We start from the raw sequence: 11,687 nt of genomic DNA on the forward strand, positions 1-11,687 counted from the left end.
TTCATCTCCATGATACCTTCATACTCTACCTTCTTTCACTCCATGTGATATACCTAATCTTTGAGCCAAATACACTATATTTTGTGCTCCATCTTGTACTTCCTTGTGAACCAAGAGTTGTTTGGCGCTTATCCTAAACACCTAATTCCTCTCTTTTCGGTTGCTCCAGTACAGTGTTATAAGTGCTCTCCGCCCTCACTTGACGGTTCAAACAACCTGTTTACTCTTGGGTTCATTTTCACCCCTTCTTGGAGTTCAAATCACATAATCCCTTGGTTTAGATCATACTTTCTATCATAATTTTTTCACCTCTTGCCTCTAGTTCCTTGAACTACGAAGCTCTGAATTCCTCATTGCACTATGAGGATATGTAGGCATGAGGGCCTCAATCCTCACCGAGCACTTTATCTATTTCCTTTCCTTTCCCCTTCTTTTGCGAGTAATCTTTAGTTATCACACCTATTCGAGCGAGAACAATCAAAACGGTTCCCATGGAGTACCATGGATGTTTGGGGTGCTAATACCTTCTCCTTGCATAACCGACTTCCTTATCCAGTATATCTCTTTCCCCCGGGTTTTATCGATGTTTTCCCTTCCCTCTGGGGATAAATAAAGTTCGATGGCGACTCTGTTGTATGTTCGAGCGTGCGATACGTTCGGGTATATTTCCACTAGCTTCAACTAGCGACTCTTTTGGGGATACTTCGTTACTGGGAGTATTTCCTGGTCACTAAAAGGAGTCGAGCCTAGTTTAAGATGTTCCCTCGCTAGTTTAGGTGTTTACCTTATAGCTTTAATCGCTTTTATTTATCGCGTTCGATAAATATTATGGATATATCTGTTACACTGTTGTTGGGATGGGTTAGATTACATGAGAGGAAAGCTCTATAACCGAGCTTAATATATACATAGGTTAGACTCGTGGATAGTCGTGTACTCCTGCATTTCACACATTGGGGGTCACGAGAACCACACCCAGACTAGATTCACTTGGAAGTACTTTTGTCCTATGAATATTCACTACGGCAGGGTATTTTCATTTCGAGTCGATGACTCTTGGAGATCTTCTAGGGACCACCTTGGAGCATAGTCCACACCTGTGAGGGGGATATGGGTTTTCATTGCAAGAAACCATAGACTCTACCTACCTTGATACTCATGTACGTCGAACTTTTGAACTTGCAACATGTGGCACTTACAGATTGTCCAGAACTTGCCTCGGTTCCGACCCCATGTGACTTATTATCATGTCATCATTGCATTATCATTCATCATGACCAAATTTTTGCATATGCATGTTCCAGGAATCCAAGAGTCCAGTCTATCCACCAAGCAATTAAAGCGAAGCATGAATCCCGAGAGGAAGAGCATCCATAATTACAAGTTTGTGGAACCTCCATTGGCTGTGTTGAGAGGACTTGGGGTGCGTCTAGACCCGACTCACAAAAACGCCTTCAAGGAAATGTATGGTAACTTGCTGGGCATTCTGAACACCGAGGTCGACGTCATCGCTGTGCATACCTTGGTGCAGTTCTATGATCCACCACTAAGATGCTTTACCTTCAAAGACTATCAGCTAACACCGACACTGGAAGAGTATTCTCATATCTTGGGTATCAAGATAAAGAACCAGGTGCCCTACATCCGCACCAAGGAACTTCCTGAATATCGAGAACTTGCTGAAGCTCTGCATATGGGAAAGAAGGAGATAGAATTGAACCTGAAACCGAAGCGTGGAATCCATGGCTTCACCTCTAAGTTTCTCGTAGACAAAGCTATCACTTTCGCTGAAGCTGGAAGCTGGACGGCCTTCAACGCCCATCTAGCTTTACTCATCTATGGGATTGTGCTGTTTCCAAATATGGAAGAGTTCGTGGACTTGGCTGCTATTCACATCTTCTTGACTAAGAACCTGATTCCCACTCTTCTTGCTGATACTTATTATTCCATTCACGTAAGGACTCAAAAGAAGAAAGGGACTATCGTCTATTGCACCCCTTTACTGTATAGATGGTTTATTTCGCATCTACCCAGTGATGGGCCTTTCGTTTAGAACAAAGATAATTTGAAGTGGTCCCAGAGGATCATGTCCTTAAAAGCCGAAGACATTCCTTGGTATTCTCGAGTGTACGATGGTGTTAAGCTTATTCTCAATTGTGGGGATTTTCCTAATGTGCCTCTTCTTGGCACAAAAGGAGGAATCAACTACAACCCGAGGTTAGCATTGCGACAACTTGGATATCCTATGGTGGACAAACCTGATCTCGAAAGTGTAGAAGGTTTTGTTTTATACGAAGGAGTCGAAGAACCAGAGTTGCTTAAGAAGATTGTCAAGGCTTGGGGGTCGATTTGTCCTCAAGGAAGAGCAGAGATGGGCAAGAAGAATTGTATCACCAAGGAAGCCTACACCAGTTGGGTCAAGAGCAGAGTCAGTGAGGTCTTGTTGCCGTTCCCGCCCGAACCATCCATGAACCCCCGATCTTCTGAGCTAGAGAGCCAGCCTAATTCTGAGATGGATGGATTGAAGAAGGTTATCAAGACTCTAGAGAAAGAGAATGCCGATCTTAAATCTAAGCTTGCTAAGATTTCATTGGAGAAAGAGACCTTGAAATTCAATCTGAATCAAAAGAGAGATCGAGTTCGCCAAGCTGATGATGAGGTACAGACCGAGGTTTTCAAAATACTTAAGGTGAGTGACACCCTCAAAGGGACTTATGCCAGTCTGACGACCAAGAAGAAGCAGTTAGCCGAAGCCCAGTACCGAGCTGGTAAAGCAGAACTAGAATACATGGAGCAAATGAAGAAACTTCAAGGCCTGCTAGAAGCTTGTAAGAAGGAATTGAAGGATGAAAGAAGCCGTAACAAACAGCTAGAAGTCACCCTTCGCCAAAACCAGTACGAGCTAAATCAGAAGATGGAAGAAATCCAAAGGCTGAAGGAGCAATCACATGGGAATCTGAATGACAGCAACATGCAGTTGAATGAGCGTCCTGAAGACCCCTCCGACCGAGGGAAGACCGTTGTGAACAACCCCCCATCCGAAGAAAGTGTGATGTTGGGAAAATGGAGCGCCTGCCTATCTCCCAAATCACAAGCCTACTATGAGGAGTTGTTGTCTAGTTGTTTCTAGTCGTTTGTATTTCAGTAGATTGAGGTCTGATTGGACTGATGTGACCTCCTTATAGCCGATGGGCATTTTCTTGATGTATTTGTATTCTGTTTATTAATGTGGAATACAAAGAGTTTCTCGATTATTGGCTTCATAAACTGTCTCTCTTTTTTTCGCTTCATAATTGCCTGTTTTAAATAGACTCGCGGATTCCTTGGAATTTTTTAATAATAAATATATTAAATGTACACATCAAATCCTTTTGCATGCATACATGCATCATCGCACATATTTGCCAAGCTGTCAGAAAACAAAATGCTTACACCCACCGTTTTGCTGCAGCAACAACGACGACTCGTCACTCGTACTACACACGTTCAAGCAAAGATAAGATCATGGCCGAATGCGAAGCCGACAACACTGCTGTCCGTGAATCTCTTGCCCAGGTGCAAGAAGAGATGAATGTCTTCAGGGGCAACATGGAGACCATCCTGGAGCTCCTCCAATCTCAGAGGAACCCTGCCTCTGCTGCTGCCAACGTCACCCGTGCTGCTGGGGTGACCATTTCTGATGCTACTGCTGGCACTACCGTCGATCCTCCGGCGGAAACTGTGGTGCCCAACTCTGGGAACCGCCAGGTGGTCCCTGCGGATCCTGCTAGGCTTACTGCTGCCTACCCGTGGGGAATGCCTCCTCACCTTGCTGCCAGCCTCACCAGTGGGGGAGCTTTCTTCCCTCACTTGGCTCTCGCCACGCTGGTGAAAACTCTGGTTTACCTTGGGTTCTCCCTGCTCTCCACAATACTCCGGTCATTGCTGCTGACCCGGAGGACAACCAGGGCCAGGTCCCTGATGACCTCCCCGACGATGATGAAGACTAGCGAGGCTCGCGCCTCCACTTCCAACTGCCCAGCCAGCCTGCTCAAGCTGCGAGCGCCGGCCAAATCCCCGTCCCATTTGGCTACCCAGGGGCAGGATCTGTGCTTATGATGATGAATCATGCATCCCAGTATATGCAGGCAAGGGCACCTCAGGCTCCTAATGCTCAACCTGGGATGCAGTACTTTCAACCCCCCACTACTGCTCAGACTGTGCCACCAGGCTTTTCTTACCCGCCAATGTGGTTCAACCCGAGCATGCCAGTGCCAATTGCTCCTGAAGCCTCTCGACCGGCTAGTCAGGTCGCTCCTCCCGTTATTGATCCGGCCAGACCAGCGGATTACCAACGCCTGGACGACATAATAAGGGCCATTGAGGGCTTCTCTTCTTTTGGGATAGACGCTCGAGACCTCTGCTTGGTCCCGAACGTGGTGTTACCCCAAAAGTTCAAAGTGCCTGATCTCCCCAAATACAAAGGTCTTAGCTGTCCTTGCAGTCACCTCACCATGTACTGCAGGAAGATGGCTTCACATATTGATAACGACAACCTCCTGATTCATTGCTTCCAAGACAGCCTGACTGGGGCTTCCTTGGATTGGTATATGAGTTTGGAGCGCTCGAAGATCCGATCATGGAGAGACCTCTCCGAGGCATTCTTGAAACAATACAAATACAACCTTGACATGGCTCCGACAAGGCTTCAACTACAGAACCAGTCACAAAGGTATAATGAAACCTTCAAAGAGTATGCTCAACGATGGCGCGAAATGGCGTTTAGGGTTCGACCAACACTATCTGATAATGAGTTGGTTGACATCTTTATGGGCACGTTGCATGGGCTGTACTTTGAGAAAATAATTGGCAGTTCATCAACAAACTTCGCCGATATGGTCACGATTGGAGAACGTGTTGAAAGTGGGTTGAAATCGGGGAAAATAAAGGACACGACCGCGTCACAGTGAGTCAACAAAATACCGCATGGGGCTTCGCAAAGAAGAAGGAGGGGGAAGAAAACGCTGTGATGGCGAAGGCTCTCCCTCGACATCGAGTTCCGACATCCCCTATGCCGTATTACCCATACCAGTACATTGCCGCAGCTCAATACCAACAACCGCCTTTCCAATATCAACCGCAGAGAGACAATCGACCATTAACATCCAATTAGAGAAATCCAAACCAACAATATCGAGCACAGAACCGAGGGAACAATTTTGGGAACCGCCCCCAGTTTGACAAAATCCCGGTGTCGTACTCCAAATTAGTCCCCTATCTAGTTCATGTGGGGGCAATCGTAGCAAAGGAATTGCCCGTGGCCACTCCTCCATTCCGCAACAACCACGATCCTAATGCTTCGTGCGCATATCATGCTGGATTCATAGGACACTCCACCGAAAATTGTTGGGCACTCAAGTGCAAAATTCAAGATTTGATCAACCAGAACATCCTGACCTTCTCTGAAGAGAAACCGAATGTAAAGACCAATCCTTTGCCGAATCATAGCGGCGCGTCAGTCAACGTCGTGATTGAGGAGGTAAATGCTGAGGTCGTACTGAAAGTTGAAGAGGTGAAGACTTCGATGTCTGTTGTATTACAAAAACTTGAACAATTTAGGTTTTTAGAAGAGGTGCATGAAGATTGTATAGTATGCGAGTTTGATCCTGATAGTTGCGAGCAGTTGAAAGGGTGCGTGCGGGCACTAATGGACCAAGGTTTAATACAGTTCTCTAAAGCTCAAGCAGCAGAAGATGTAGCAGTAATTGAACCGATAACAATTGTATACACGAAGAAGAAGGTTGAAGCTCCTCCCAAGAGGATTCAGCCGATCCATTTCCGCGTCCCAACTCCGTTTCTGTATCAGAACTCCAAGGCAGTGCCTTGGAATTATGAGACTACAACGTATATGGGAGGGGAAGAAATCCGCATTCCTGATACAGAGATCGTCAATATCGCTGGAGCGGGAGGCATGACTCGAAGTGGCCGTGTATTCGCTCCTAAATACACTCCTAGGGTGTCTCTAGCACCCACAGTTGTCTCACCTAAAGAGAAGGCAACTCCTACGCCGACTCCACCGGTAAAGACAACTGTACCCGCCACTCCGACCGTGACGACTGCTCTAGTAGTGACGAAAGTTATTGACATTGACAAAGCTGCAGAGGCCGAAGTCTCCAAAGGGAAAGGGCCGATGGTTGAAAAAGAAGAGTCTGATGGTCACAAGAAGAGTATCACCTTTAAGGAAAGTCGGGAATTCCTCAAACTGATCAGAAAGAGTGACATCAAGATTGTTGAACAATTGAATCAGACGCCTTCCAAAATATCCATTTTGTATTTGCTATTGAGTTCTGAGGCTCATCGCAAAGCATTGCTGAAAGTTCTAAATGCCGCTCACGTGATGCAAGATATCACGGTCGATCAATTTGATGACGTGGTTGCTAACATCACCGCGAGTAGGTATTTGGGATTTAATGAAGCAGAGCTACCTCCTGAGGGGAAAGGCCACAATAAAGCACTACATATTTCGGTCACATGTACCGACTCTCTCTTATCCCGAGTCCTTGTTGATACTGGATCCTCGCTTAATGTATTGCCAAAATCTACATTAAGTCAGTTACAGTTTAACGGGCCCGAGATGAGAACCAGTGCACTTATCGTTAGAGCTTTCGATGGTTCCTGAAGGTAGGTAATTAGGGAGGTCGGTCTGCCGATCTGTGTTGGAACACACCAGTTTGATATCACTTTCCAAGTCATGGACATCAATCCAGTCTATAGTTATTTGTTGGGTCGACCATGGATTCATGTCGCTAGGGCAGTCACTTCTACTTTGCATCAGAAGCTGAAGTACTTTATAGATGACAAGATGGTAATTGTGTGTGGTGAAAAAGATTTGTTGGTTAGTGAACTCTCTTCCTTCAGATATGTTGAAACAGATGAGGGGATCGTCGAGGTCCCGCTCCACTGCCTAGAGTTTGAAGATGTCAGCTCTGCATCCGCCAACAATCAATTATTCACTACTATCCTATCCTCAGCGAAGAGTGCCAAGCAGACATTGGAGAAAGGCGCGCTTCTCGGTTGGGGTATGGTCGTCAATGTGGCAGAAAAGCGCGACAGGTTTGGTATCGGTTATCACCCATCAACATGCAAGGTGAGTCCAAAGAAAAATCAATTCAACCCGGTCAAGTTCAACAGCCCCGACTATTAAAATGAGCATACCGTAGCAGTCATCAGAGAGTCCAGCGGTAACAAGCCAGGGGCACCCAGCCTTGTTCGCAGATGTCCTTCAGGATTCAAGCTTCCCAATTGGACGGCCACCGTGATACCTATGGTGTACTCGAAAAAAATGTAATGCATTTTGTTTTCTCCATCCCTCGTCCCTGCCCGAGACGAAAGGACAACTTGTAAGGGCCCCCATGTTTAAAAGTATTATGTGAATAAATAAAAGTATTTTTTTGCATGCAAAACTCGTGTTCCTTTTCTTTCAGTTATTTTTCGTTTTCACTAAAAACAACGAAATGGCAAAAGATTTCTTTTTCTTTTTTCCACTTTTTCTAAAAAAAAAAAGCATACTAAAATAAGCTTATCATATGCAGAGCAAATAAAATCACTGATTACAACATGGATAAAATCAACTATGAATCTGGACTTCCAATCAACTGAGTTGAAGATGACAGTGAGGAAGATTGCGAATTACCAGCTGAACTAGCACGACTCCTTGAGCGCGAGGAGAAAGAGATTCAGCTATACAAAGAACTAGTGGATGTCATTAATTTGGGTTCTGAAACTGACAGAAAAGAGGTGAAAATTGGGGCATCTCTCGCTAAGCATGTACACTCCGAGTTGGTAGATCTGTTACGTGAATATGTGGACGTCTTTGCCTGGTCGTATCAGGATATGCCAGGGTTAGACACCAGCATTGTTGAACATCATCTACCGCTCAAGCCTGAATGTCCTCCAGTTAAGCAGAAGCTCAGAAGGACCAGACCCGATATGGCACTTAAGATCAAGGAAGAGGTTAAAAAGCAGCTAGATGCTGGCTTCTTAGCCATTTCTTAGTATCCGCAATGGGTTGCTAATATTGTTCCAGTTCCTAAGAAGGATGGTAAAGTCAGAATATGTGTAGACTATCAAGACCTCAATAGAGTCGGTCCAAAGGATGATTTCCCTTTGCCTCATATTAATGTTTTGGTCGACAACACAACTCAGTTTTCTGTCTTTTCTTTCATGGATGGGTTCTCCAGGTACAATCAGATAAATATGTCACCAGATGATATGGAGAAGACAACCTTTATCACACCTTGGGGAACTTACTGCTACAAAGTCATGTCATTCGGCTTGAAGAATGCAGGGGCAACATATCAACGTGCCATGGTAACACTCTTTCATGACATGATTCATGAAGAGATTGAGGTTTACATGGACGACATGATTGCCAAATCCAGAATTGAGGAAGATCACTTGGTTAATCTGAGAAAGTTATTTGTCAGACTCCGAAAGTTTAAACTGCGTCTGAATCCAGCCAAATGTACTTTTGGAGTCCGATCAGGTAAACTTTTGGGTTTCATAGTCAGTCAGAAGGGTATTGAGATTGATCCCGACAAAGTTCGAGCCATCCAAGATATGCCAGCTCCCCGAACAGAAAGAGAAGCCCGAGGTTTCCTTGGGCGACTTAATTACATCTTCAGATTCATATCTCACCTGACAGCTACCTGTGAATCGACTTTTAAGTTGTTGAGAAAGAATCAATCGATTGTGTGGAATGACGATTGCCAAGGGGCGTTTGATAAAATAAAAAAGTACTTGCAAGAACCACCAATCCTGGTACCACTGGTTCCTGGTAGACCACTCATTATGTATCTGATAGTGTTGGATGAATCTATGGGTTTCATTTTGGGTCAACATGACGACACAGGCAAGAAAGAACATGCTATCTACTATCTCAGCAAGAAATTCATTGAATGTGAGACCCGATACTCACTTTTAGAGAAGACTTATTGTGCCTTGACTTGGGCTGCTCGACGCCTGAGACAATATATGATTTGCCACACTACTTTGTTGATATCCAAGATGGATCCGATAAAGTATATATTTGAAAAGCCTGTTGTTATTGGTAGAATTTCCCGGTGGCAAATGCTGCTCACCGAGTATGATATACAGTATGTGACCCAGAAAGCAATAAAAGGGAGTATTCTGTCTGACTATCTAGCTCACCTTCCTGTTGAAGGCTACCAATCATTAAAGTTTGACTTCCCAGATGAGGACATCATGTTTATCAGAAATTTTACTATGCCAGGCTTCGAGGTAAGCCCTGAGGAAGGCCCCGAACCAGGATCACGTTGGACGCTCGTGTTCGACGGTGCTTCCAATGCCCGAGGTCATGGTATAGGTGCTGTTATCACTTCTCCAACTGGTTTCCACATCCCCTTCACCGTTAGGTTATGTTTTGACTGCACCAACAATATGGCAGAATATGAAGCATGTATCTACGGTTTAGAGGCGGCAAACGACTTGAGAATTAAAATCCTTGAGGTATTCAGTGATTCAGCTCTGGTAATCAGTTAAGTGAAAGGCAACTGGGAGACTCGAGATAGCAAGTTGATACCTTACAAAGAGCATATCAGAAAATTGATCCCTTACTTTGATGAGATCTCCTTTCATCATATTTCTACGGAAGAAAATTAGTTAGCAGACGCTCTAGCTACGCTGGCATCTATGTTTAAAGTCAAATGGAAGAATGAGGCACCATCCATCCAGATTGACCACTTAGATGAACCAGCACATTGTCTAGTAATTGAGGCCAATCCTGACGATAAGCCTTAGTTCTATGACATAAAGACATTTCTGGAGAAACGACAGTATCTTGAGGGTATATCCATTACCGAAAAGAAGGCTCTAAGAAGACTCTCTTCTAAGTTCTTCCTAAACGGTGATGTGTTGTATAAGAGGAACTATGATTCTGTACTGCTCAGATGCGTGGATAGACACGAAGCTAGTACAATCATAAGGTCCATACACGAAGGTTGCGAAGGTGTACATGCGAAAGGTCCTGCTATGGCTAAGAAGATTCTCCGAGATGGTTATTATTGGACAACGATGGAGGTTGATTGCTACAACTTTGTGAAAAGATGCCATAAGTGCTAGATATATGGTGATAAGTGTTGGTGTAAGCCCTAGAGGCCAATACTTTTGGTACTTGTATCGAATTATTTATTAATAATAAAAGGCTTTTTTTCTTTATTACGTTTGTTTAATAAAGTCCCTAGAATAGCTAGTCTGTTTAATGTATCAAGTATGACTTAATCATGAGATCACATTAAACATAAGGACACTATTCTTAAAGTATCCGTAGTCGAGCTTTATTGTGAAGTGGGATGACATTAAAGCATTAAGACTATTATGTATATAGACTGATGATCACATCTCATGGATCATGGATAAGAAGTTATCAAGTCTTAAACATAGGTATGAATATTAATAGTAATATTTATATCGGATTAACCCGCTATGAAAATACTATATAGAAAGTTATGCAAAGTGTCATAAGTTATTCTCATGGTGATAATGGTGTATACCACTCTTCGACCTGAAACCACTATGGACCCTAGATGTAGAGTCGAGTGCTTTATTACTGATCAAACATTGTCCGTAACTGGATAACCATAAAGACAGTTGATGGGTACTCCACAAAGCATGCTGAGGGACATGAGTGTCCTAGATGGAATTTGCTCATCCTGTGTAACAGGATAAATGTCTATGGGCCCAATATTGAACTGGACAAGGATGACACGGTCTATACCTTGTGTTCAATATAGACATAAGGGCAAAGGGGTAATTATACACATAAGTATTATCATAGAAGGAATTGTCAGATCACATGACATTTTCGTGTCTTGGGTAGCAGTGATGTGTTGCTAGATACCGCTCACTGTTTATTATGTTAAATACATGATTTAATATAATTTCCAATGCCGCGAAAACCTACAGGGTCACACACAAAGGACGGATTGATGAGAGATAGAGTAACTAAGGAACACCATAAGGTACGGTGCCCTTAAGTGAATTGTAGAACATCGTAAAGGTACGGTGTACTTAAGTAGAATACGAAATATGGTAAGGTACCATGAGCTTAAGTGATTTTGGGCATATTATAAGATATGGGCCAAAATACACTTAAGTGGGCTTTTTAGCTTGAAGCCCACACAAGTGGTTCTATAAATAAAACCCTTGTGCAGAAGCATTCATTGCGGTTGCATTATTTTCGTTTTCTATCTCTCTCTCTCACTCAAAGCCTTCATTCGTACCAGTTAGCACTGAGATTGAAGGAATCCGTTCGTGTGGACTGAGTAGAGACGTTGTCATCGTTCAACGTTCGTGATCGCTCCGTGGATCTGCATCAAAGGTTTTGATCGTCACAAAAGATCTGCACCAAAGGTTTCAATCGTCACAAGAGGTAAATATTCTATCATTGATCATGACCATTCGTAAGGATCTCTAAAGGAGAAAATTTTAATTTCCGCTGCGTTTTGGATCGCAATTCTCCTTCAGTGGTATCAGAGCCACTTACGAAACCATGAATTGGATAGCTGTTTAATTTCTGTATTAATATGATTAAAAGACAAAATGAATCAATTAATTAAACGGGTAATTAAATTTGGCATCATGAGTGTACGAGTTCGATGATTGATGTTGACTATGCTTCGGAACCGACA

The 11,687-nt window shown here is 43.7% G+C and overlaps 1 protein-coding gene across 1 annotated transcript; it reads left to right on the forward strand.

Moving 5' to 3' along the window:
• Positions 1-1,348: 1,348 nt before the first annotated feature.
• LOC127095974 (uncharacterized) lies at positions 1,349-2,053 on the forward strand. The gene has a single exon (XM_051034614.1). The coding sequence runs from the start codon at positions 1,349-1,351 to the stop codon at positions 2,051-2,053; it is 705 nt and encodes a 234-aa protein (XP_050890571.1).
• Positions 2,054-11,687: the final 9,634 nt, after the last annotated feature.

The sequence above is a fragment of the Lathyrus oleraceus genome, chromosome 6 (genome assembly GCF_024323335.1).
Source record: "Lathyrus oleraceus cultivar Zhongwan6 chromosome 6, CAAS_Psat_ZW6_1.0, whole genome shotgun sequence".
Lineage (NCBI taxonomy): Eukaryota > Viridiplantae > Streptophyta > Magnoliopsida > Fabales > Fabaceae > Lathyrus > Lathyrus oleraceus.

What these genes read in the sequence shown, in the direction of transcription:
- LOC127095974 (XM_051034614.1), top strand. Translation starts at nt 1,349, where the DNA reads ATGAATCCCGAGAGGAAGAGCATCCATAATTACAAGTTTGTGGAACCT.